The sequence below is a fragment of the Stegostoma tigrinum genome, chromosome 10 (genome assembly GCF_030684315.1).
Source record: "Stegostoma tigrinum isolate sSteTig4 chromosome 10, sSteTig4.hap1, whole genome shotgun sequence".
NCBI classification, from domain to species: Eukaryota; Metazoa; Chordata; class Chondrichthyes; order Orectolobiformes; family Stegostomatidae; genus Stegostoma; species Stegostoma tigrinum.
Window position 1 is genome coordinate 17,468,824 of NC_081363.1, and position 24,989 is coordinate 17,493,812.

Below are 24,989 nucleotides of genomic sequence, written 5' to 3' on the forward strand. Positions count from 1 at the left end.
ATCAAAGTAAGTGTATCATGATTACTGAATCGAACACTCATCGAAAAGTCGATTTTTCGTATAGAGTTATGATGGCTGTTACTCGGGTGAGAAGCTGAAGCGGGTTTATTTCTAATATTTCAGACAATACACCACATCACCGCCTAACTTCCCTCCACCCCATGATCTTTGGTATTGGTATGCGCCAGCTGGTTTCCGGTCTCGGGTCTGTCTGCTGGAGCTGCAGCGCAGCCATGTTGTCTCGTTCCCGGTGCCTGGCACGGAGTCTGAGCCGCTTCACCGCTAGCCGCAACCCGGGGGGCTTGCAGGTAGGGGACACTGGAGAGATTCTCCGACCCGGGCGGTCGGGAGGGTGGACGGAGCTCATCTTCGAGCCGGTGGGAGACAGAGATCGCCGAGGAGGCCCGAGGCCTTGGCCAAGGACAAGCTGTCACCCTGAGCAATAGCGGGGAGACTATGCTATGGATATGTTTGACTGGGTCAGCTTTCACCGCTCCCCTCTCCCGGGGTCGTTTCCCATTATCCTCAGCCACGTTCCACGGGCCTACTTTCACCCCTACCCGGGGCCGGCCTCCTCCCTCAGGGTCGCCTCTCCTCCTTCTAGGCTCCGCTCGCATACCCGCCCACCTCCCTCCTCCGCCGGGGTGAACTCCTCCCCCTTCCCCGGTCAATTCTTTTACTACCACCTTTCCCATCCGCAGGTTCGCTCCTTTCCCAATCTCCACCCCGGGGCAGACTTCTTCACCCACCCTCCTGAGGTTCCCTCTTTTCCCACCTCCTTCCCCTGATCGGCTCGCCCTCCCCGCTCCCCCCATTAACGTTTCATTAGTCCTTTCAGAATTGTTAATATCCAGCAGTACTTCACTGCTGATCACTGAGGTGAAATGTCGTATTCAAAGTTATGTACAACATTGTTTTATAGGGAATGATGAGTTAGGTGACCAATTTCTTTCTGTGATTGTTGGTGAAAAAATAATTGCTCATTAAGTAGGAGGACTCCCTTTCACTTCAAAACGATCGTATTTGCTTTGATGTTATCCAAAAGGGACTGAAGACGATTTGCCCTACATATAGTCCGAATTGTAAGCCGAAACAAGTTATTCTGATTTGGGAATAAGGGAATTTGTTTTGCAAGTGTGAAGGAATGGTGATCTATAGAAATGAGAAATATAAAAGGCAGTATCTGTATGGTGGATGATTTGATTATTAAATGGGGGAAAGAAAAGCTACAGGTGTAACTTCTACAAACTTGATCAAATATTTGCCTTGCCCAAAAGGTTAACCTGATTCTTTTCATTTTGAACCCTGGTAGAAAGGATGTGAGAACTTGTATTGTACTTTAATGATCTCTATACATCTTGTAGTATTTTGCAATAAATGCATTTTTCAAGCATTCTTTTGATCAGATAATTTGCTTAGTGAAGTTGGCTAAGGGATAAACATTGGTCTGCACAAATGTGGAAAATTTTCTGGTCCTCTTCGAAATAGTATCATGGGATCTTCTGCATTGTCTGGGAAGGCAAATGGTTGCTCAATTTATAATGTCCTATCTGGGAGGCAATACTTGCAGCAGTGCAGCATTTCTTTATTCACTGCAATATGAGTCTGTTCTTTAACTAAATCTCTGGTGTGCACCTTGAACTCAACCTTCTGACTGAGATATGATAGTGTGACTGTTGAGTCACAGTGAACAGAGTAGTTAGTGATCTTGATCCAAGTACAGTAGCTACTCAATGGACAATTTTTGCCTATTTTTCCATTAACATAAATTCTGCAAAAGGTGCTTTGAAGATCCCTCAATAGCTCAGTGAGTTTTTTCAATGTGTATTTGAGCTGTGCGGATCAGAAGGTTCCATCTGCAGTCTCTGCTGAGCAAACTTTCACCCAGAGGAACCTTTGTGTTACTACAATTGTCTGACCTCACTGCTTCATTCCCTGTTAGGATTCTTGCAGATTAATGAACCTTAGATCGGATTAAGGCCAAATCCAGCTGGCTGTGAACTGCCCGTGTTGTATTTATTTGTAAAGCCTCTCAAATGAGCTTTAGCCACTAAGGTGTGATATTGTAATCTTTCTGGTGTTTGTAGAAAAAAAAATTGCTTTCATTTATATGCTGTGTTCTATAAAGATTTATAAGCTATCCAGGAACCCATCAGACAACAATGGTTCACTGAGAGAAGGCCTGTAATGTAAAATACACTTCACAAATAGGTATAGGAAATGAATACCAACCTGCAAAGTGAGATGCTAGGATGGTACTGAAAGTTTACGCAGTTTGAGAAGATTCTAAAGGTGTCAAAGGAACTTCACTAAAGAGGAGCAAGGCTGCTGAAAGCTCTATCATAGGTAGTGAGGGGAGAAGGGCATGGAGGCAGAATTCACAACCCATGTATAGAGCTTCAAAAGATCTCAGAAAATCTCTATGAAGTAATTAGAGCAGGGCATTAGTGAATCAGCAATGGGTGAGGTTGATTGTTTTTTTTAGAAAAAGCACTGGAAAATCTCGTTAGCTATGGGAGCGTTTATGGTGAGAAAAACAATTAATATTTCAAGGCCAAAGTGAATTTTTGTTCTAAATAAGTCACACTGGACTTGGAAAAGTTCGTTCTTCCCCTTGCTACGCATACTGCCAGATCAGCTGTGTTTTGCTTTTATTTTAATCTGCTGTTCTTTTATTTGGATGTAGCAGTGTTTTGGCTAAGCTGGAGTCCATTAGAAATTGATGATGAAAAGACAGACGACGTAATATAATCTGGAGGCAACGCAGGAGCAGATAGCGTTATGTAGTTTGAAATAAATCGGCTTGGTGTATGTGACCAAAAATATTGTTAAAGTGGAAATTTTCAAGCTGTGGAAGGAGAATTAATTTAATGGAAAAGAAGCATAGCTGATTTAAACTGGTAGCTTCAGACAGTAGCAGTCTATCTAATGCATATTATCTAAGCATGAAGTGAATTCTCTAGTGGCCGTGTATCTCCTGGAGGCATTTTGTAGCATGAAGCATGCATGAACAGAACGTTATGGGCGTGCTTAGAATGTGTTGTTTGATATTGCACCCACTTCGGTCTGATAAATATACTGGTGCCAGTTATGTTAAATGGAGGATATTTTTTGACTGTTCTCCATTCAGGCCTTAGTTAGGATCATGTTTAGGGTCAGATTTTGTTAACAGGGAATTCCCTGTGATACTGTACTAATCTAATTTCAGGGAACCAAGAAATGGAGTACTGCATCTTTAACCCTCCTATTCAGAATGCTGGATAAGAATCCCATATATTTCTCTAAGAAAATGGGTATCACCACCTTTGTTACCAGGTGGGGTTAGCTGAAATGACATCCTCCTTTCAAGGTTATGGTAAGCAGAACTTCTAGAAATAGTTGGTTGAAATACTTAGAGTAAAAAGCATTACAACTACCTGAAGGGCAATAAGAGGCATATTTATATTGAGAAAATATTTAAGCTCTCCTGTTTTGTTGGTTCATGTTTGTTAATGGCCTACTTAATATTTGAAGGAATGACCACTAATTGTGGGCCAAAGTCTGTGAAGTGGGATGTGCAGTAGGCCTGAGTTGGTGAATGCAGAGTTCATGGAGTTTTATGTGGGTGGAGGGAGGACATGTCTCGAAAAAATTTCAACATTTGAATGTTTTCGTTTGTAAGCAGTGTAAGAGATGATCGGAAAACAATAAGATGTAGGACAGAGATAGTAGGAACTGCCAATGCTGGAGAATCTGAGATAACACGATGTAGAGCTGGATGAACACAGCAGACCAAGTAGCATCAGAGGAGCAGGAAAGCTGATGTTTTGGGTCGAGACCCTTCTACAGAAATGGGGGAGGGGAAGTGGATTCTGAAATAAATAGGGAGAGATGGGGAGGCAGACAGAAGATGGATACAGGAGAAAATAGGTGGAGAGGAGACAGACAGGTCAAAGAGGCGGGGCTGGAGCCAGTAAAGTTGAGTGTAGATGGGGAGGTAAGGAGGGGATAGGTCAGTCCAGGGAGGACAGACAGGTCCAGGAGGTGGGATGAGTTTAGTGGAGTGGAGAAGGGGGTGGGGCTTGAGGTGGGAGGAATGGTTAGGAAGGCAGGGACGAGCTGGGCTGGTTTTGGAATGCGGTTGGAGGAGGGGAGATTTTGAGGCTTATGAAGCCCACATTGATGCCCTTGGGCTGCAGCGTTCTCAAGCACAATGAGATGCTGTTCCTGCAGCTTTTGGTAGCATCGTTGTGGCAATGCAGGAGGCCCAGGATGGACATGTCATCCAAGGAGTGGGTGGGGAAGGTGAAATGGTTCGCAACTGGGAGGTGTAGTTGTTTGTTGCAAACTGAACATAGGTGTTCTGCAAAGCAGTCCCCAAGCCTCTGCTTGGTTTCCCTGATGTTGAGCAGTCCACAACGGGAACAGCAGATATGGTATACCACATTAACAGATGTGCAGGTGAACATCTGTTTGATATGGAAGGTCTTCTTAGGGCCTGTGATGGGAGGTGTGAGGCAGGTGTAGCACTTACTCCAGTTGCAGGGAAAAGTGCCGGGGGTGGTGGGGCTCGAGGGGAGTGTGGAGAGGACAAGGGTGTCACTGAGAGAGTGGTCCCTCTGGAAAGCAGATAAGGGTGGGGAGAGAAAAATATCTTTGGTAGTGGGGTCAGATTGCAGATGGTCGAAGTTTCGGACGATGATGGGTTGGATCCGGAGGTGGTTGGGGTAGTATGTGAGGATGAGGGGGATTCTGTATTTTTGTTATTGTGGGTAGGGGTTGTGAGGGATGAGTTGCGGGAAATGCGAGAGACACAGTCGTGGGCATTTTCGACCACTGTGGAGGGGAGGTTGCGGTCCTTGAAAATTTTGATCTGACCCCGAAACATCAGCTTTCCTGCTCCTTTGATGCTGCTTGGCCTACAAGATGTAGGACAGAATAGGTCATTGAACCCATTCAGTTTGCTTCGCCCTTCAGTTATACCCTGGCTGATTTGATAATCCTCAACTCCATTTTCCTGTAGTTTTTTTCCATAACTTGTTTCTCTTACAGATTATATTCAAGGCTGAGGTGTTGGGTCAAGGGGCCTGTTTCCTCACTAGGGAAACTATGATTCTATGAAACAGATCTTTACTTAATGACCCAGTGCCATGACAGGTCTCTGCAGCAAAGAATTCCACAGATTTGCTGCCCTCCGAAATTCTTGCTCATTTCAATCTTAAATTCATCATACTTTGAGATTACACCCAGTGGTCCTAGAACCTGTCACAAGCAGAAATAACCTCTGCACATCTACCTTGTCGTTATGCTTCATTGGGATTGCATGCTGGAAATCAAGCCCTGCTATTCCCGGATTCATCTCAAAAGTTAGATTTTCCTGGCTTTCAGACCCAGGTTGATAGCCTGCATCAAATTTCTGTACTTCTGTATAAGAATTTCTATTTATTACAAACAGACTGTACCTGTAATTAAGTATACAATGATGAACCATCAGCATATAACTCAAATGGTTAAAAGTCTAATCCTCTTATAAAACTCCTCCTTACACACAGGTGCAGTTGGCAAATAAAGGGTGTTGAGGGTGAAGGGAAAAACAAGGCAAGCAGTTCAGAGGTTCCTGTTCAAAGAATGTGCTGAATGATTTTTGTGCTGATTAGAATGCTGCTTTTCAGTCTTACTGCTCTGAATACTTTCATTGGTTTGCAGATGGCATTGTGTGATTGGTTGATGCATAAAGGCAACTGACTTTGATTAGTTAAAAGTCAGTTTATGGCAGTTGCTTATGGAGATCTGATGGCTTCTCCCAATCTCATTCACACCCTGAAGCTTTTCAGTTGCCCAAAGACTAATTGTCTGACTTTCGGCAGGTAGAAAGCATATGTCCTAGATTACTGGTCAATTGTCCACAAAACACCTCGCTATCTCTTGCCGGCTGAATCTCCATTTGCACACAGCCCTTGGCCCCAGCTCATCTCTGAATCATTTACTACTGTTTAAGCTATCAACTGCGTAAACAGTACTTATTATGTGTGTTGTCTACTTGCTTTCAAAGTCTGCAACAGTTGCCCAACAAACCTTTGTTTTTATAATCATTCTTTCTGCATTTTAGCCCACAATCAAAAGGTACAGAAAGATAAAATCACAATCTTTCCACTATCAGGCCCTCAAGAATCCTAACTTTCAATAATGTCATCTGTAACTCTTCTGAACTCAAATGAGTCCAGACTCAACCTATTCAACCACTTCACATAGAAAAATCCCTTCATGCCTGAGGTCAATCAAGTGAACCTTTTCTGCACTGCGTTCAGTACCAGGATATCTTTACGAAAAGGGACTAAAACTTTACGGTATTCTAAGTGTGGCCTAACTAGTGCCTTGGTATAGCAAAATATCCCTAGCTTTGTAGTGCATTCCCTTTGTATTAAAGGCTAACATTCCACTTACTTTCCTCATTATCGACTAAATTTGGATACTAACTTTTTGTAATTTATGCACAAGGACTCCCAAAATCACTTTGCAGTCTTTCTTCATATAATTAATATTCACTTCTTCATTTTAATGGAAATGAATAACTTCAATTCTCCCATACTGCATTCCGTCTATCAAATTTTTGTTCAGTCACTTAACCAATCTGTCTCCCTCAGTAGACTCTGTATCATCCTCACCACTCGTCTTTACAACTATTTCTGTGTTATCTGCAAACTTGGCCATAGTACAATCACTCCCCTTATCCAATTCATAAATCTATACTGTAAGTTGTGGCCCCAGAACTGAGCCATGTGGCACTTCACTAGTTATAAGTTATTGTCCTGAAATTTCTCCCCACTCCCATCCCAGCCCCGACCAATAACTCGATCTAAGCTAACATGCTACCCTGAACACCAAGGGTTCTTATCAAGTAGCCTAATGCTTGGAACCATCTTGAACTTTCGGAAATTCAAATGTATTCGATTAGTTTCTACTATCTGTTCTATTGTCTGTGCTACTTGTTATGGCCTCAAAGAATTCTCAAATTTTTCAGGCATGTTTTCCTCTTCATAATGTCAAGCTTAACTATATTATGCATTGTTAAATGCTGTACTGTACCCTTTATAATGACGCTAACATATCCCCAATGACAATTACTAAGCTAATTGGTCTATAGTTGACTACTTTAGTCCCTTTCTTTTGAATAAGGATGGTACGTTGGCAGTTTTCTGATCCTCTATCTTTTCCAGAATCTCAGGATTCTTGGAAGTTTGCTACCAGTGCATCCACAGGGAGATGGAAGATTGCAATCCAATGCTACAATTAGTTACTAGATGACATTATTGTAATTCCTGTTCTCTGTTGTTTTTGCGCTCTACCATTATGTCCAGGAAGGGTAGTCGGTTGTTTATCTCTTCTTCTGTGATTTCACCAGACATAATGTTAGAATGCGAAAACAACAGGGAACTTGACTAGTGTACATAGAAAGACAACACGTATGGGCCAGATATTCAATTATACTAGCAACCACCCTAGCGCACACAAACAGAGCTGCATCAAGACACTACTTAAATGAGCTACATCACATTGCTGCAACCCAGAACTGCGCAAAGCAGAATAGGACCAGTTATATGGAGTCTTCAAAAGAAGTGGATACCCGAAAAGCACAATCTGCTGTTACCTCCGAGACAGATCACAACAGGAAGACACGACACGACCAGACGCAGTAATCACCCTACTATACATCAAAGATGTTTCAGAGATGACCACAGGACTAGACAGACCCCTAGGTACTAGAGTAGCCCACAAACTGACAACAACCCTCCATCAGCTACTGACGAACGTAAAGTATCCCATGCTCAAAACCTGTAAAGCTGGGGTAACATACAAAATACCATGCAAGGGCTCTGAGAAACACTATATAGGCCAAACCAGACGAATATTGTCTATATGGATACATGAACACCAACTAGCCACCAAGAGACATGGCCAATTCTCTCGTGCCTCACTACATGCAGACAATGAGAGACACAAATTCAACTGGGACAACACATTAGTAATTGCGAGGTAACAAAGTGTAGAGCCGGATGAACACAGCAGGTCAAGCCACATCTTAAGAGCACAAAAGCTGATGTTTTGGGCCTAGCTTTTGTGCTCCTAAGATGCTGCTTGGCCTGCTGTGTTCATCCGGCTCTACACTTTATCTCGGACTCTCCAGCATCTGCAGTTCTCATTGTCTCTGATACGTTGGTAATCGCACAAGCAGAACAGAAACATGCCAGGGAATCCCTGGAGGCTTGGTATTCCAACCGGAACTCCATCAACAAACATGTTGAATTAGACTGTGTGTATAAACCACTGAGGAAACAAAAATAGAAGTTATACCAACCACGCAGCATCTTAGGAGCACAAAAGCTGATGTTTCGGGCATAGACCCTCCATCAGAAAAGCAGTAGCGAACCATTTCAACTCTCCCTCCCATTCCTTAGACGACATGTCCATCCTGGGCCTCCTGCAGTGCCACAACGATGCCACCCGAAGGTTGCAGGAACAGCAACTCCTATTCCGCTTGGGAACCCTGCAGCCCAAAGGTATCAATGTGGACTTCACAAGCTTCAAAATCTCCCCTCCCCCCACTACATCCCAAAACCAGCCCAGCTCGTCCCCGCCTCCCTAACCTGTTCTTCCTCTCACCTATCCCCTCGTCCCATCTCAAGCTGCACCTCCATTTCCTACCTACTAACCTCATCTTGCCCCCTTGACCTGTCTGTCCTCCCTGGACTGACCTATCCCCTCCCTATGTCCCTACCTACACTCACCTCTACTGGCTCCATCCCTGCCCCTTTAACTTGTCAGTCTCCTCTCCACCTATCTTCCTATCTATCCATCTTCTATCTGCCTCTCCCCCTCTCCCTATTTATTTCAGAACCATCTCCCCCACCCCCTCCCCCTCCTCCTTTTCTGATGAAGGGTCTAGGCCCAAAACGTCAGCTTTTGTGCTCCTCTGATGCTACTTGGCCTGCTGTGTTCATCCAGCTCCACGCTTTGTTATCTCGGATTCTCCAGTGTCTGCAGTTCCCACTATTAGTACTACCAACCACCCCAGCAAACTGAGGCATATAAATAACAGGCAGGACTATGTTACCTCACAGGGTGATGAAATGTTTACAATTAAACCCACCAGCTCGGTGAGCATATCTACAACCCCATGCATAACCGGAGCGACAAATCTTCTCACGGCCTTTAGAAACATGCTGTATTTGGAGTAACACCTGAAGCCCAAGTCCCAGATGTTGAGATTATTAGTATTTTTGACCTTTTGTGCATTTTCATACTACACTAGTAATAATGTGATGTACAAATAAATTTGAATGTACTCTACAGAAGAAAAGGAAATAATTGCCAAGTCATTAGTGGAGAGTTCAGAGCTAGTTAACTGAGTGTTTAGTTGAAAATAAAATTATTTTTAAAATGGAAAGATACATATTAGGTGTTCGCAGAAGGAGCTGAAGGTTTTGTACCAATAGTACAGCAGAGTGAGGAAGATGCAAAGAAAGCCAGAGTCAGGTGTGAAAGATCTGCCAGTCTTATGCCGTGATGGTGAACTCTATGCTAAGCATTGCCTGGTGCAGCTCAGCAGTTTCTGCTGTTGCTATAGAAGATGACAGTGGCATGAAAACATACATGATCATTCTTTCATTACCTGGACAATGACTGGCAGTATTGAATGCCATTCGAGGTCCAGATGTTATTGTGATTATTTTCAAATAGATTTTTATTTTCCATCAATTTTTCAAAGAGAATTATATCTAAAGACCTGATAATCTCAAAGGAGATTTATATCATGGCTTTAAGTTTGTGGCGACCTTTTGTTTTAAATAAACTGTCGTCTGACTGCTTAAAGTAGAGAATGGTGGATACTGGAAATCTGAACAAAAACAAAAAATGCCGGGAAAGCTTAGCAGTCCTGACAGCATCTGGGCAGTCAGCAGGGTTAATGTCATTTTAGTCACCAGACTTGAAACATTAGTTGTGTTTTCTCCCCCAAGATGCTGCCAGACCTCCTGCCTTTCTCCCAGCAGTTTCTGTTTTCATATCTGACTGCTTATCCTGTCTGCACAAACGTTTTTTTCTGTTGTCACAGCTTCACCAAAATGTAAATGTACACTCTTTTCATTGTAACTGTACTTTCATGGCAAGGCTAGCAAAATGAAATTCCAATCTTTTAGCCTTTTAAGTGCCCTTCCTGTACTTCAGATAAATGCTGTTGATTCATCCTTCTCCACTTAAGAGCTTTCAATACGTTTTCTTATTAATAGTTAAATAATGCTCAGATTTTATTTAATTTAATTTAGATATCTGACTTTAAAATGGGGGCTGAATTATACGTGCACGCCCTGGCTCAATTATTAGGATATAGGAACACAGGATCAGAAGTAGGTCTTTTAGCATTTTGAGCTTGTTTTGTAATTCAGTAAGATCACTTTCCTGTCTCAACAATGCAACCCTTCACTGCCTTGTGTCTCAAAAATGTATCTAACTTGTTATTGACTAAATTTCAAGACCCAGTCCCTGTTACCTTCTGGGAAAGCTGAGAAAAAATCTGATCCCATTATCATTAGGTAACTGCAAAGGGAGCAACTTTGTCATTTCTTGAGGAGTAGAACATTGGCTCCCTATCACATAGACTACTAACCACAAAAATAATGAGTTACTACCTATGCTATAAACCACTTCACTTGAAGTCTGTACTTAATCTTAATTACTATGCCCAGTGCCATGAGAGATTAAATTGTATTCATATTTGATTTGTGTATAAGGATCAAAATAAGGTCTCTTATTTTGCAAAGTAAAGAGTGACAAAGGGAAAATGTAAGATTCTCTTGAGGTCGGTGATATGTTAAGGCATTATATTGAACTGAAATAAATGGAAATCTTACGTGCAGTACTATATTGGAGATCCTATTATAGAGAGGATATCCAAGCTGTGAGAAAATGTGTAATTGCTAGGTTATCTAAAGAATTTTGAGAGATTGTGTATATTTATAACAAAATGGGATTATGCTGAAAGAAGATGAAGGAAATTAATCAAGTTCAGATTTAGAAATGGGATGAGCAGATAATTGCAGAAGGTGATTTCCATTGATGAATAGACAAAAGCAGGATCAAAATTATTGAAAACAGCGAAAAGGCACAGAAAGAAATACTTGTGTTTAATGCTTTTTATGACCACTGGACATCGCAGTGACTTGAAGTCAATTAACTACTTTTGAAATGTGCTGACTAATTTAGAAATGTGGCAGACATTTTTCCAGACAGCAAGTTCCCACAAACAGCATTATTGAAATGACCAAATAATCATGTTGATTTGAATAGCGAGTATTGATCAGAAGACCAATCATACCAGGTCTGCCATTCAAAATAATGCTTTTGCATTCATTTGAAATGTGGATTTTACTTAACGTCTTCAGTGAGACAGCACTGCGTAGCAACCTTGTGACTCAATGAGAATTCTACTAACTGAACCAGATCGACGCTTGTGAATGAGAGAAAATGGCTAATTTTGATGATTCATTTCTATGCAAAATTTTGATTCCGTAACTGCACGCACTTCAAACAAGAGACCGATAGCGATGTTGAAATACAGATAGGAAAGTACAATAATATTTGCAGTAATTTAGAGCTCATCAATTTCTAGGTCTACTTAAATCTGACATCCATTTGATGTTCCAGCAGTAATAGCTGTTGTATGGAATGGTAATCATTCAGGCTATGATGTGCATGTTACACTTTTATTTCAAGATTCACAAGTGTCATGCACAACACTAATAAAAATTAATTGCAAAAATTTAGCCTTGTATGTCACACAATAAAATGTGTTTTTGATGCAGTATGTACTTGCAGTTTGAATGCAGGTTATTAAAAGAACCTGACCTGAAAAAATATTTTTTTTCTCTATTCCTTCCTTACTGCAGGGTAATGGCTCACAAGCGTGCAGAGGTCCGTCTGGTGAGTAGATGATCCCAAGTAGAAATATATATAGCTTAATTTGGTAGTCATCCGTAAACTTGTTGATTCAGTTTTGAAATTTCACCTTATGATCCTGTTGCTCCTCATCAAAATGAGTTTTGTATTGGTCACTGCTCTGCTTGATCCCAGACCCTCTTCACCTGTGATTGTAATAAACTCAGATCTTTAAAATATGAAGTGTTTTTATTTTATCGTTAACTTGAACAGCCTGTTCTCAGATGCAGAGCAGATATGTAGCAGTACATTGTATCAGTTTTGTGCAGTTCATGCTAGCTTTTAGGCTGGCACAAAATTTGTAGTGTTGTGTGCACTGAATGAAGGTCAATTGGAATACTCACCACACTGAGGAGCCTAACAGAGCTAATCACAAAATCATTCTTGAAAACGGCGTCTTTTTGGAAACCTTGAAAATGGTTTAGGAGGTTTATTGACAGCAAGAATTAGTTATAAAATATGAAGTTTTTTTGAGAAGAGGTAAACAAATTAGCTTTGCACATTTGCCACTAGCTAAAATTGGGTGATGTTCAAACTGAACTATATCATGGAGGCCCTGATGTTCTTCTGGTGAAACTTGACAGACGATAGTGGTGGATTATGGGGTTAGTACTTCTTGATCATTGCTCAGCTGCCTGAGAAGGATCAATGTAAATCTTTGAGTGTAACTGTATCTACCCTCTTGATATTGTCTGGTTCTGGATTATTAAAATCAACGACGATGAACGTGATGACAGTTGAAATATTTAAGTATGGAATTCTCCTCATTTTGTGAAATACTTCTGGAATAACTGAAGATTTGATGCATTCCCAGCACGAACTGTTGACCAATGTTGTGCACTGCAGCTTCGGTTTACTGAAGTATGAAGATGATGCCTGGGTCATGCCCTCAGGGAGAAGTATCTATGTTAAATATTTGAACTACTTCGGTGTTAGCTTCAGAGTAGAAATCACTGGAGGGCATGGAGCTTGCTACATTTGGTGCTTCAATTTCACAGTGATTCTGAAGTTAGTCTGTGATCACAGTAAGTTAAGCTTGCACATCAAACATATTTTGAGAATGATGTGGAGGTGCTCGTGTTGGATAGGGTGGACAAGGCCAAAGGTAAGACGACACCAAGTTATAGGCCAATATGTTTATTTAAAATTACAAGTTTTTAGAGCATTGTCCCTTCGACAAGTGAAGTGTATATTTTGAGTACATAGAACTTCCTTGAATCTTTTAAACAATACTATAACCGTTGATCAGCTTCCAAAACTGATGTATTGTTTTCATGTCACGATTCTGTGGAGATTTTCCACATGTGGTGGAGTTTGAAATAAGGTGCCAACAGTACAAGATGTCACCAAAAACAACCCAGGAAGGAACTTCAGGGAAATGCCTCTCGGCAGTGGTTCGAGTAGGAAATTGTCACTGTGTGTAGTGGATAAGAAGAATAACATAGATGCCCTTTCAGGGAAAGGTGGATAAGGACATGAGAAAGAAAGGAACAGAAGAATATAAAAATACAATAAAATGAAATAGGATGAGAGAGGTATCTATGCTATATAACAATGCTAGTAATCAGTAGGACTCGATGGCTTGTTCTCAGCTGTATGTTCCGTGAAAATGTGGCAACCTCTTAGCATCATTGGTCACATTTAGTTATTTCCTGACTTTATCAAGAGTTCTCATTAGTTGGTTGTGTTAACATTTGTGTTAAAGCATATATGGTATTAAGTTGAAAAATGTGCATGGGAATTGACATGCTTTTAAAATGAAGCAACGTTGTAAGTGCAAGCAATTATTGCCTGAATGTTTGACTACTTGAAATTATCACTGAATATTCTTTTAAAAGTGCATGCACTTTTTTAATTAAACTGCATGCAAAATCTGAGAATAAACAAATACATCTCTTCTAGGGCTTTTGGTGTGCTATCGGTCTAGCTATGATAAAAGCAGACGGCTTCCGTAAGTACTGAGAATAGCAGCTGTATTCATTGAAAATATATGCTATAGATTCCAGACCTCTGTGATTTTTCTTGTAATCTTGGATCCATTCCTTACCGGTACTTTTTAACTCACATTTGCTTTTCCTCCTTCTACCACCTTCAAGCATTTAAGATGTTCAGGTTTTAGATATCAGGCACCCATCTAGTCAAGAGGAAGAAGGAAGCTTACTTAAGGTTGAGGAAACAAGGATTGGACAGGGAACTCGAGGGTTAGAACATAGAACATAGAAGAGTACAGCACAGAACAGGCCCTTCAGCCCACGATGTTGTGCCGACCATTGATCCTCATGTATGCACCCTCAAATTTCTGTGACCATATGCATGTCCAGCAGTCTCTTAAATGACCCCAATGACCTTGCTTCCACAACTGCTGCTGGCAACGCATTCCATGCTCTCTCAATTCTCTGTGTAAAGAACCCGCCTCTGACATCCCCTCTATACTTTCCTCCAACCAGCTTAAAACTATGACCCCTCGTGTTAGCCATTTCTGCCCTGGGAAATAGTCTCTGCCTATCAACTCTATCTATGCCTCTCATTATCTTGTATACCTCAATTAGGTCCCCTCTCCTCCTCCTTTTCTCCAATGAAAAAAGTCCGAGCTCAGTCAACCTCTCTTCATAAGATAAGCCCTCCAGTCCAGGCAGCATCCTGGTAAACCTCCTCTGAACCCTCTCCAAAGCATCTACATCTTTCCTATAATAGGGCGACCAGAACTGGACGCAGTATTCCAAATGCGGTCTAACCAAAGTTTTATAGAGCTGCAACAAGATCTCACGACTCTTAAACTCGATCCCCCTGTTAATGAAAGCCAAAACACCATATGCTTTCTTAACAACCCTGTCCACTTGGGTGGCCATTTTAAGGGATCTATGTATCTGCACACCAAGATCCCTCTGTTCCTCCACACTGCCAAGAATCCTATCCTTAATCCTGTACTCAGCTTTCAAATTCGACCTTCCAAAATGCATCACCTCGCATTTATCCAGGTTGAACTCCATCTGCCACCTCTCAGCCCATCTCTGCATCCTGTCAATGTCCCGCTGCAGCCTACAACAGCCCTCTATACTGTCAACGACACCTCCGACCTTTGTGTCGTCTACAAACTTGCTGACCCATCCTTCAATCCCCTCATCCAAGTCATTAATAAAAATTACAAACAGTAGAGGCCCAAGGACAGAGCCCTGTGGAACACCACTCACCACTGACTTCCAGGCAGAATATTTTCCTTCTACTACCACTCGCTGCCTTCTGTTGGCCAGCCAATTCTATATCCAGACAGCTAAGTTCCCCTGTGTCCCATTCCTCCTGACCTTCTGAATGAGCCTACCATGGGGAACTTTAGCAAATGCCTTATTGAAGTCCATATACACCACATCCACAGCTCGACCCTCATCAACTTTTCTAGTGACATCCTCAAAGAACTTGATAAGGTTTGTGAGGCATGACCTGCCCCTCACACAGCCGTGTTGATTGCATTTGATCAAGCCATGCTCTTCCAAATGGTCATAAATCCTAACCCTCAGAATCCTTTCTAACACCTTGCAGACGACAGACGTGAGACTTACTGGTCTGTAATTGCCAGGGATTTCCCTATTTCCTTTCTTGAAGAGAGGAATTACATTTGCCTCTCTCCAGTCCTCAGGTACAACTCCAGTGGAGAGCGAGGATGCAAAGATCCTCGCAAGTGGCGAAGCAATTGCATTTCTCGCTTCCCAAAGCAGCCGAGGACAAATCTGGTCCGGGCCTGGCGACTTGTCAATCTTAATGTTTGACAAAATTTTCAGCACATCAACTTCTTCTATCTCTATCCATTCCAGCATGCACACCTGCTCTTCAAAGGTTTCATTCACTACAAAGTTCGTTTCTTTCGTAAAGACAGAAGCAAAAAACTCATTTAGGGCTTCCCCTACCTCCTCAGACTCCACACACAAGTTCCCTATGCTATCCCTGATCGGCCCTACTCTTTCTTTGACCATTCTCTTATTCCTCACGTAAGTGTAAAATGCCTTTGTGTTTTCCCTAATCCGTTCTGCCAAGCCTTTCTTGTGCCCCACCTGGCTCTCCTCAGACCATTTTTGAGCTCCTTCCTTGCCTGCGTGTAATCCTCTCTAGCTGAACTTGACCCCAGCTTCCTCCACCTTATTTAAGCTGCCTCCTTCCTTTTCACAAGAAGCTCCGCCGCTCTCGTCATCCAAGGTTCCTTTATCTTACCCCTTCTTGTCTGTCTCAGAGGGACATATTTACTCATCACTCACAACAACTGTTCCTTAAACAATCTCCACATGTCTATAGTGCCCTTACCATGGAACAATTGCTCCCAGTCCATGCTTCCTAACTCATGTCTAATCGCGTCATAGTTTCCTCTTCCCCAATTAAATATCCTCCCATTTTGCCTAATCCTCTCCTTCTCCATAGCTATGTAGAATGTGAGGCAGTTATGGTCACTATCACCAAAATGCTCTCCCACCACAAGATCTGATACCTGCCCCGGCTCGTTTCCGAGCACCAAGTCTAGAATGGCCTCTCCCCTCGTCGGCCTGTCAATGTACTGCGTTAGGAAACCCTCCTGAACACACCTTACAAATCTGCTCGAAGGAGGTTCCAATCAATATTAGGAAAGTTAAAGTCACCCATTACAACAAACCTACTACGCCCACACTTTTCTAAAATCTGTTGACCTATGCTTTCTTCAATCTCCCTGCTGCTATTGGGGTCCTGTAGTAAACCCCTAATGAGGTGACTACTCCCTGCTGTTCCTAATTTCCACCCATACTGACTCAGTAGGCAGATCTTCCTCGGCAATGGAAGCTTCTGTAGCTGTGATACCCTCTCTGATTAGTAGTGCTACACCCCTTCCTCTTTTTCCCCCCTCCCTATTCTTTTTAAATGTTCTAAACCCTGGTTACAAGGTAGTCAGGAAGGAACTGAATAACGGACTTGGGAGAGCTAAAAGGTGGTACGAAAAAGCCTTAGCGGGTAGGATTAAGGAAAACCCCGAGGCATTCTATACTTGCGTGAGGAACAGGATGGCCACAGTGAGGGTAGGGCCAATCAGGAATAGTGGAGGGAATTTGTGCGTGGAGTCGGAAGAGATTTGGGAGGTCCGTAATGAATACTTTGCTTCAGTATTCACCAAGGAGATGGACCTCGTAGTTTGTGAGGACAATGCGAAACAGGCTGATATGCTCAAACAGGTTGATGTTAGGAAGGAGAATGTGCTAAAAATTTTGAAAAACATGAGGATAGATAAGTCCTCTGAGCTAGATGGGATATGCCCAAGGTTGGTATGGTAAGCGAGGGAAGAGATTGCTGCAACTTTGCCGATGATCTTTGCGTCCTCACTGTCCACTGGAGTAGTACCAGATGATTGGAGGGTGGAAATGTCATTCCCTTTTTCAAGAAAGGGAATAGGGATGATCCTGGAAATTACAGACCAGTCGGTCTGTCTTCTGTGGGAGGCAAATTATTGGAGAGGATTCTAAGAGGGTGTATTTATGATTATTTGAAAAGCACAATTTGAATAGAAATAGTCAGCATGGCTGTGTGAGGGGCAGGCCATGCCATGCCTCACAAGCCTTATTGAATTCTTTGGATGTGACAAAACATGTTGATGAAGGTAGTGAAGTGGATGTGGTGTATATGAATTTTAGCAAGGCATTTGACATGGCTCCCCATGGTAGGCTCATTCAGAAAGTAAGGAGACATAGGATCGAGGGAGCTCTGGCTGTCTAGATACAGAATTAGCTCTGCAAGAGGGTGGTAGTAGATGGAAAGTATTCAGCCTGGAGCTTGCTGACCAGTGGTGTTCTGCACGGATCTGAGACCTCTACGCTTTGTGATCTTAATAAATGACTTGGATGAAGAAGTGGAGCGGTGTGTTAGTAAGTTTGCTGTTTATGCAAAGGTCGGCAGAGTTGTGGATAGTGTGGAGGGCTGTTGCAGGTTGCAACAGGACATTGATAGGATACAGAGTTGGGCAAAGAAGTGGCAGATGGAATTCAACCTGGGAAAAGTGTGAAGTCATTCGTTTTTGAAGGTCCAATTTGAATGCAGAATACAGGGTTAATGGCAGAATTCTTGGCAGTGTGAGGAGCAGAGGGAACCTGCAATCCATGTCCTTGGATCCCTCAAAGTTGCCACCCAAATTGATAGGGTTGTTAAGAAGACGTATGGTGTTTTGGCTTTCATTGGCAGGGGGATTGAGTTGAAGAGCCATGAGGTTATGCTGCATCTCTATAAAACCCTAGTTCGGCCTCACTTGGAATATTGTGTTCGTTTCTGGTCGCCTCATTCTCGGAAGGACATGGAAGCTTTAGGGAAGGTGCAGAGGAGATTTACCAGGATGCTGCCTGGACTGGAGGGCAGGTCTTATGAGGAAAGGTTGAGGGAGCTGGGGTTTTCTCATTGGAATGAAAAAGGATGTGAGGTGACTTGATAGAGGTGTACTTGATAATGAGAGGCATAGATAGAGCGGATAGCCAGAGGTTTTTTCCCAGGGTGGAAATGACTATGACGAGGGGACATAATTTTAAGGTGATTGAAGGTGTCGGGGAGATGCCAGAGGTATTTTCTTTACAGAGTGGTGGATGCATGGAATGCGTTGCTAACGTTGGCCGTGGAGTCAGATACATTAGGGACACTTAAGCGACTCTTGGATCGGTACATGGATGATAGTAAAATGTAGAGTATGCAAGGTAGTTTGAATTTGGAGTAGGATAATAGCTCAGCACAATATCGTGGGCTGAAAGGCCTGTATTATGCTGTACTGTTCTATGTTCTATTGCAATGTGGCCAATACAAATTGACATTTAACTGTTGCTGTACAAGGATGTTCTTTTCAATCAACACAAATGCTTTAGTCTACCATTTGTTAATAATACAATGATGGGTGCTTCACTGTCCTCTGTAGTTAAAAAATACCAGAGAGTAATTGCGTAGCTAATCCCATGTAGCTGGTTGTCTTCTGTCATGCTGATCGCTAGCAAAAACATAAACCTACTCTGAAAGGGAACTAAGAGTCACAAAGCCTTTATTAGAGAACAGTGATTTTTTAAAAAAAATCATAACAGTAAACCTGAAATTTAAGGTAGAAAAATCTAAGTAATTGTATCCAAGGGATGGGTTGTATATTAGGTACATGCACAGATTCATGTAACTTTTATTTAAAGGGAAGCAATTTTTTTGATGTGAATAGCTTAAAAATAAAACTGTTTTCTTTGAACTGAAGAACAGTTATTTGTGAATGGATCTCTGTCATTGATCTTGCTTATCCAGCTTCAAATATATAAGCCTGCAAATATTATCAAACATAAACTGTAATTGTGATTGGAGTTTGCTTTATTTGTAAGCAGATCTGTGTCCTCCATGTAATGTTTGGCTCTAATTATGGTTGTTTACAGACAAAATGTCTCTAAATTCAGTATCTTCCACCTTCGACACTTTAAGACATCAGCAGTCTTTAGTAAGTATTGTATTGTTTTATCTGTTGTATTAGCCCACTTTCATTTGTCCTGTTGTTTGAGACATTGTGTTCTCATTCTAGCTAGATATTCATTGTACAAATCAGCTGTGTTACAGTTACATGATAAGTCAGGTAATTGTTTTTAACTGTGACCAAATTACCTTATTAAATGATAGCTTGTATTAAGTTACACAGTATCATAAATGTGGAAACAACATAACATTTAAGACTACGAAATACATCAACTGCATCACACTTGAAAAGTTGTTTTTAACATTATTTAAGTGGATCCAGGAAAGAATGCAACTCTAATACGCATTTTTTTTTGCGCAAGAAGCCAACAGATAATGGACAGGTAGTATAATACTTGGTGAGATACTAGATTAATGCTCATCATGAGTAATGTTAAGCATATTACATTAAATGTATTCTTCTGCCTTGATTCTTTTCATAACTGGATTCTGATAATGGTGCATGATCAACATCAAGGTATCTTAATAGTGCGGTGAAGGAAGCTTTAGAGTGTGCAGTTTGCGCAGTGTAAGCCCCTAGTATATGAATTAACCGTAGAAAGATGTTAAAAGTTGTTCAGAAATGACAGCTTTTACTTTGAGTCACCCTTATTATTCATATCAAACTATATTTTATATATTTTTTTGGATCAATACAATGAAATGTGATTATAGACAGGTTCAGTGCAGCCAAACCTAAAACTGGGTCATAAAAATGAGTCGAATTAAACTTTTAGTTGCCTTTTTATAGCTAAATAGGAGCAAGGCCATATTATGACTTCTTTGCACTTTTAACTTGCAATTGGGAGATTTGGATACTGTCTGAAACCTTTGGTATGGAATACCAATACACATCTCTGAGGATGTGTCTTAATAATAAATAGTAGATAGATAGTAAGGAAATTCTGGATGACATGAAACATTATTTTGCTCCTAACTTTACTATTGGGGATATTAAAAAAATTCCGGTAATAGCTGTAAATCAGGAGATAGAGGGAGGGAGGAGCCTATTGAAATTCCAAACACGTGGGAAGCAGCCCTAAGCAAAATAATTAAACTGTGGGCTGACAAATATCTGGGCCCAGAAGGGCTTAAAAGATTTGGTTAATGAGATTTTTCCATTGTTAATTTCCCCCAATTCCTTGGATTCAGGTACTGTGCCATCAGATTGGAAACTAGAAAATATAGCCACTCTATTCAAAAAGGGAGATAAGGCAGCAAATAGAAAATTATAAGCTAGTTAAGCTTGATGTTTGTCATGGTGTAGGTGTTGGAATTGATCACTAAAGAAATTATACCTGCACACTTTGGAAAAACTAAAGGTAATTAGGAAAAGTGTGCATGGTTTTGTTAAAATCAAAACATGTTTAACTAATTTATTGGAATTCTTTGAAGAAGTGACATGCACTGCAGATGTTCTGTACTTGGATTTGCAGAAGACATTTGATAAGGTTTCACATCAGAGATTATACAATGATTTGGTGGGGTAACCTATTCATGTGGATAGTCAGTTAACTGGCTGGCAGTATGTGTATACATAAATGGGCCTTTGATTGGCAGGATGTGACTCGTAAAGTCCTCTCTGCTATGGCCTCATTAACTTGGCTCCCTTCATCTAAGTTATTGATGTAAATTCTAAGGCATGGTAGCTAAGTTTGCAGAACAACGTCAAGATAGATAGAGAAGTATATTGTGAAGAAGACATGTGAATGTTGCAGATGAATATGGATTGGTTGAGAGTAGCCAAATAACTGACCCTATATGATAGGAGAGAAATGTGTTGTTCATTTTGTCAAGAGGAATAAAAAAGTAAAACATTACTTAAACTGAAAACAGCCACAGAATTCTGAAGTGCAGAAGCGTTTGGATACTCTTGCGTATGAATACAAAACTTTATTTATTATGCAGATACAGCACATAATCAAAAAGGCCAATGGAGTACTAACTACTTCCTTTGTTACGAGAGGAATTGAACATAAAAGTGAGGATGTTTTGCTTCAGCCATACAGGACATTGGTGAAACCCCATTTTGAATACTGTGCGCAATTTGGATCAAATGCATTTACATCCTTTATTTAATAAGATTATGTGGTTAGAGAACAATCTCACTGGATTAAGATGTTACATTGGGCAGGCTGGTCTTGTTTCCACTGAAGTTTGAAAGAGTGAGGAATGACTTGATTGTTTTTAAGATCCTAAATGGTCTTGACGGTGGATATGGCAAGTATCCAAGTTTCTTCTTGTGGATGAGTTCAGAACTGCAGGATGGTATTTTAAAATTAGAGGTTGTCCTTTCAGGACAGTAATATACAGAATGGTTTTCAAAGGGACTGTACAACATTTGGAAGATGATGAACATGGATTTTTGAATGTTTTTAAGACGGAAACAGATGGTCTCTTTGGAGTAGAATTGGGTTAGCGGGAGTTTATGGGAAAGTGAAATTTGAAATACAAACATTGGCCATGCTACTATTAATTGGTGGAGAAAACCCAAGGAGCTTAATTGTACTACTTCTGTTTTGAATGTTTGTAATTTGTATGCCTGTACAGGCTTCTTTGCTGAATCAACTTCTGAACCACTTTTTCTGATCCAGTTTGCAATAAATGTCTTTTTCATGTAAGTTTTAATAATTTTGTTGTCTTGCTTTTGCAGATAATGAAGTGCTAACAGTAAATACGCCGCCCTTTGCGGAGTCTGTCACAGAGGGTGACGTCAGGTGGGAAAAAGGTACAGTGCATTTTAGGGGAAACAACATAATTGTTTTGTAAGAATGTGGAATTATTTGAACAACTGTGGAGTCACTGCATTATGTTTGATACCAACTGTTGTTTGTTCAGTGACATTCTTGTTGACCAGTTGTTAACGTATTCCTTTAAAAGCATAATATTGGGACTGTTATTGTGGAAAGTTCCCAACATGTCAGATGTTTTAGGCTGTTTTAAGTAAATGTTGCATGAATAATTAAAATAGTGCAGTTTACTTTAGGAAAATCTCCTAGCTGTATTTGAAGCTTTGGTATTTTTTTTTGACTGTGGCCATTCTGACTTATCCCTTCTCAACCAGTCTAATGCCGTTAATGCAGTAAGCCATGATACCTATCCCCAGTGCCTTTCCATGGTTATCCAGCAAGGTAGGATCGCACTCACATAGTTCCATTCTTATCTATCCAATAATAATCATTACACCTAATGTCTTCTCATTCCTGCATAGTTAACCCCATTTATTCCTCATCCACGAGGCAGCACGGTGGCTCAATGGTTAACACTGCTGCCTCACAGTGCCAGGGACCCGGGTTGGATTGCACCCTTGGTGATTGTCTGTGTGGAGTTTGTACGTTCTCCCTGTGTCTGCGTGGATTTCCTCCCACAGTCCAAAGTTGTGCAAGTTAGGTGGATTGGCCACACTAAATTGCCCATTGTGTTCAGGATTAGGTGGGTTAAAGGGCGATGGGTCTGGGTGGGATGCTCTGAAGGTCGGTGTGGACTCATTGGGCCGAAGGGCCCGTTTCCTCACTGTAGGGATTTGATGACTCTGTCTATGACATACTGCCTGTCATCACATTAATTGTTTTTCCCAATGTCAGATTGCACACATTTTGATGATGCTGACCATCTTTGGTTATACCACCATTAGATGGCACAAATCTGTCATGACCTTGTTGCATAAAACGGTGGTGGGAAATGGCACCACCAGATGCTACAGGAAGTGTGAATAATGCGACTGTGATCCCATTGGATGACAGGCATCAAAGGAGGTGGGGAGAAGAGTTACAACAACAGCCCAGGCCCCAGACGTGACCTCCTAGTAACAAGTAGGCCCCTGTTCAGCATGTTTAATGAAGTAGTGGTGGCTGGAGAGAGCAGATGCTGCCAGCCTCCCCTCCCAGCCCTGCTTTTACACCCAGCCTTTGTCCCATTCCTGCCAGGGCAACACCCCTGCCTCACCTCTCCAGCCCTTTATCAGTGGCATGTGCTCTGATGTAGGGAAATATAACTCTGTAATTGACACATGCATTGTCACTTCCTGCACCTTGTTCTTATGCAGCGGGTGACACCTGTGGCTGTGTCTGCACAAGTGTGGAGGCCAATATACATTATTTATAATTGCTGGATGATACCCGTCTTTACTTTGCCACCAGCGTTAATATTAAGCTTGGAACACTGTTTGTCCAACATTTAGTACTGTGTGAACAGAAATTACCTGCAACTAAATATTAAGAAGATGGAAAACATTGTTTTGATTTTGTTGACACCCAGTTTAGATTGCAGTGTTAGTGTTGAGATCTGAGCTCTGCTTTGAGGGACCAGGGGTTTTATAAGTTATTTTTTGTACATTCCAACCATGGTTGGGTATGTGGTATGAGAGTTAATCAGTGTTAAACTGATGCCAAAATGCAGGTGTACTGACATTTGACTTTGATCGATATTGTCTGTCTTGGTGAAGAGAAACCTGCTGTTAAACTTGGTAGTTTCTTCTTTCAGTTGCATGCATGGGTTTTGTAGATCTGTGACTGACAATTGTATGAATAGGAACGACCAAAGGCAATACTTGGCAAACCTTACCCACTGTGACCATCATTTTCAAGCTCCAAAATTGTTGTGTATTCCAGTGTGCCAGCAGGTTTAAGGGACTAAATTTAAGAGTAGTTTTTTTAGGTGGGGTGAGAATGGTGAGGAAAGAAGAGAGGAGCAGGACTGATATGTGAAAATCCAAGTGTGAGAGAGTTAGAAGAGTGGGGCAGGAGAGGTTGAACATGTTGGGAAGTATTTAAGCTGTGAGATTTAAGAAGAAAATTACCTTTTCACAGGCATTTCTGGAGCAGGAATCAGCCTCAAAGGAACTGCCAGTTAAGCTACATCCCCCAATAGGGGGAAAATAGATTTAATAGGACTTTGCAGCAGCTAGCATTCAGACTGATCTCCACAGCAACTCATTGTGTTTCAGAGCTTGAGACAGCTGACAATCTCATTTTCCCCCATTGCTTGGCAATTCCTGACCTGAGGTCAAGCTTCAACAGTGCCCATCAGAATTCTCCAACTCTTTAGGTATCAACTTTTAAAAAGAAGCAAAAAAAAGGCTTTGGACTGAACCAGAGCCAGGAAATTGGCTTTAGGTGGTATATTACTGTCGTGTGGATTGATAAGATATAACAACGCAAAAACTCGTTTCAGCCTTGAGGCACTGTTCTGCCATTCAGTTATGTCATGACTGATCTGCATATGACTATCATTTACTTGGCTCTTTCCATTTATTATTTTGCTGTCCTTTTCCAGAAAACTTATGGGGCTCACTTAGGAATGACAGCATTAGACAGGGAGAATTGGGAAGGGAGAAGTACAGAGAAAACAATACACTCAGGTAGCAATTTAACAGTTCCAGATGAACTGATCAGGTAAGCAGGATGCACTGGGATATCCTTTATGATATCAATGTATACATATGAATATTCTGTATGTAAACTGTCAGAACTGTACATAGTTTTAATAATTTAAGTTTGGATTTTGCATTATTTAAGCAGGTTTTGGGTTTTCTGTGTGTCTGAAGTTAACTTGAT

The 24,989-nt window shown here is 41.4% G+C and overlaps 1 protein-coding gene across 1 annotated transcript in view; it reads left to right on the plus strand.

Annotated features, from left to right (window-relative positions):
• Nucleotides 1-145: 145 nt before the first annotated feature.
• The window catches only part of dlst (dihydrolipoamide S-succinyltransferase), a 56,419-nt gene continuing 31,575 nt past the window's right edge, over nucleotides 146-24,989 (plus strand). Inside the window, exons 1-5 of the mRNA XM_048537703.2 lie at nucleotides 146-308; nucleotides 11,922-11,955; nucleotides 13,873-13,921; nucleotides 19,362-19,423; nucleotides 22,088-22,162. Coding sequence (XP_048393660.2) covers nucleotides 162-308; nucleotides 11,922-11,955; nucleotides 13,873-13,921; nucleotides 19,362-19,423; nucleotides 22,088-22,162 — 367 coding nt within the window. The 5' untranslated portion in view covers nucleotides 146-161. The remainder of the gene's footprint in view (nucleotides 309-11,921; nucleotides 11,956-13,872; nucleotides 13,922-19,361; nucleotides 19,424-22,087; nucleotides 22,163-24,989) is intronic.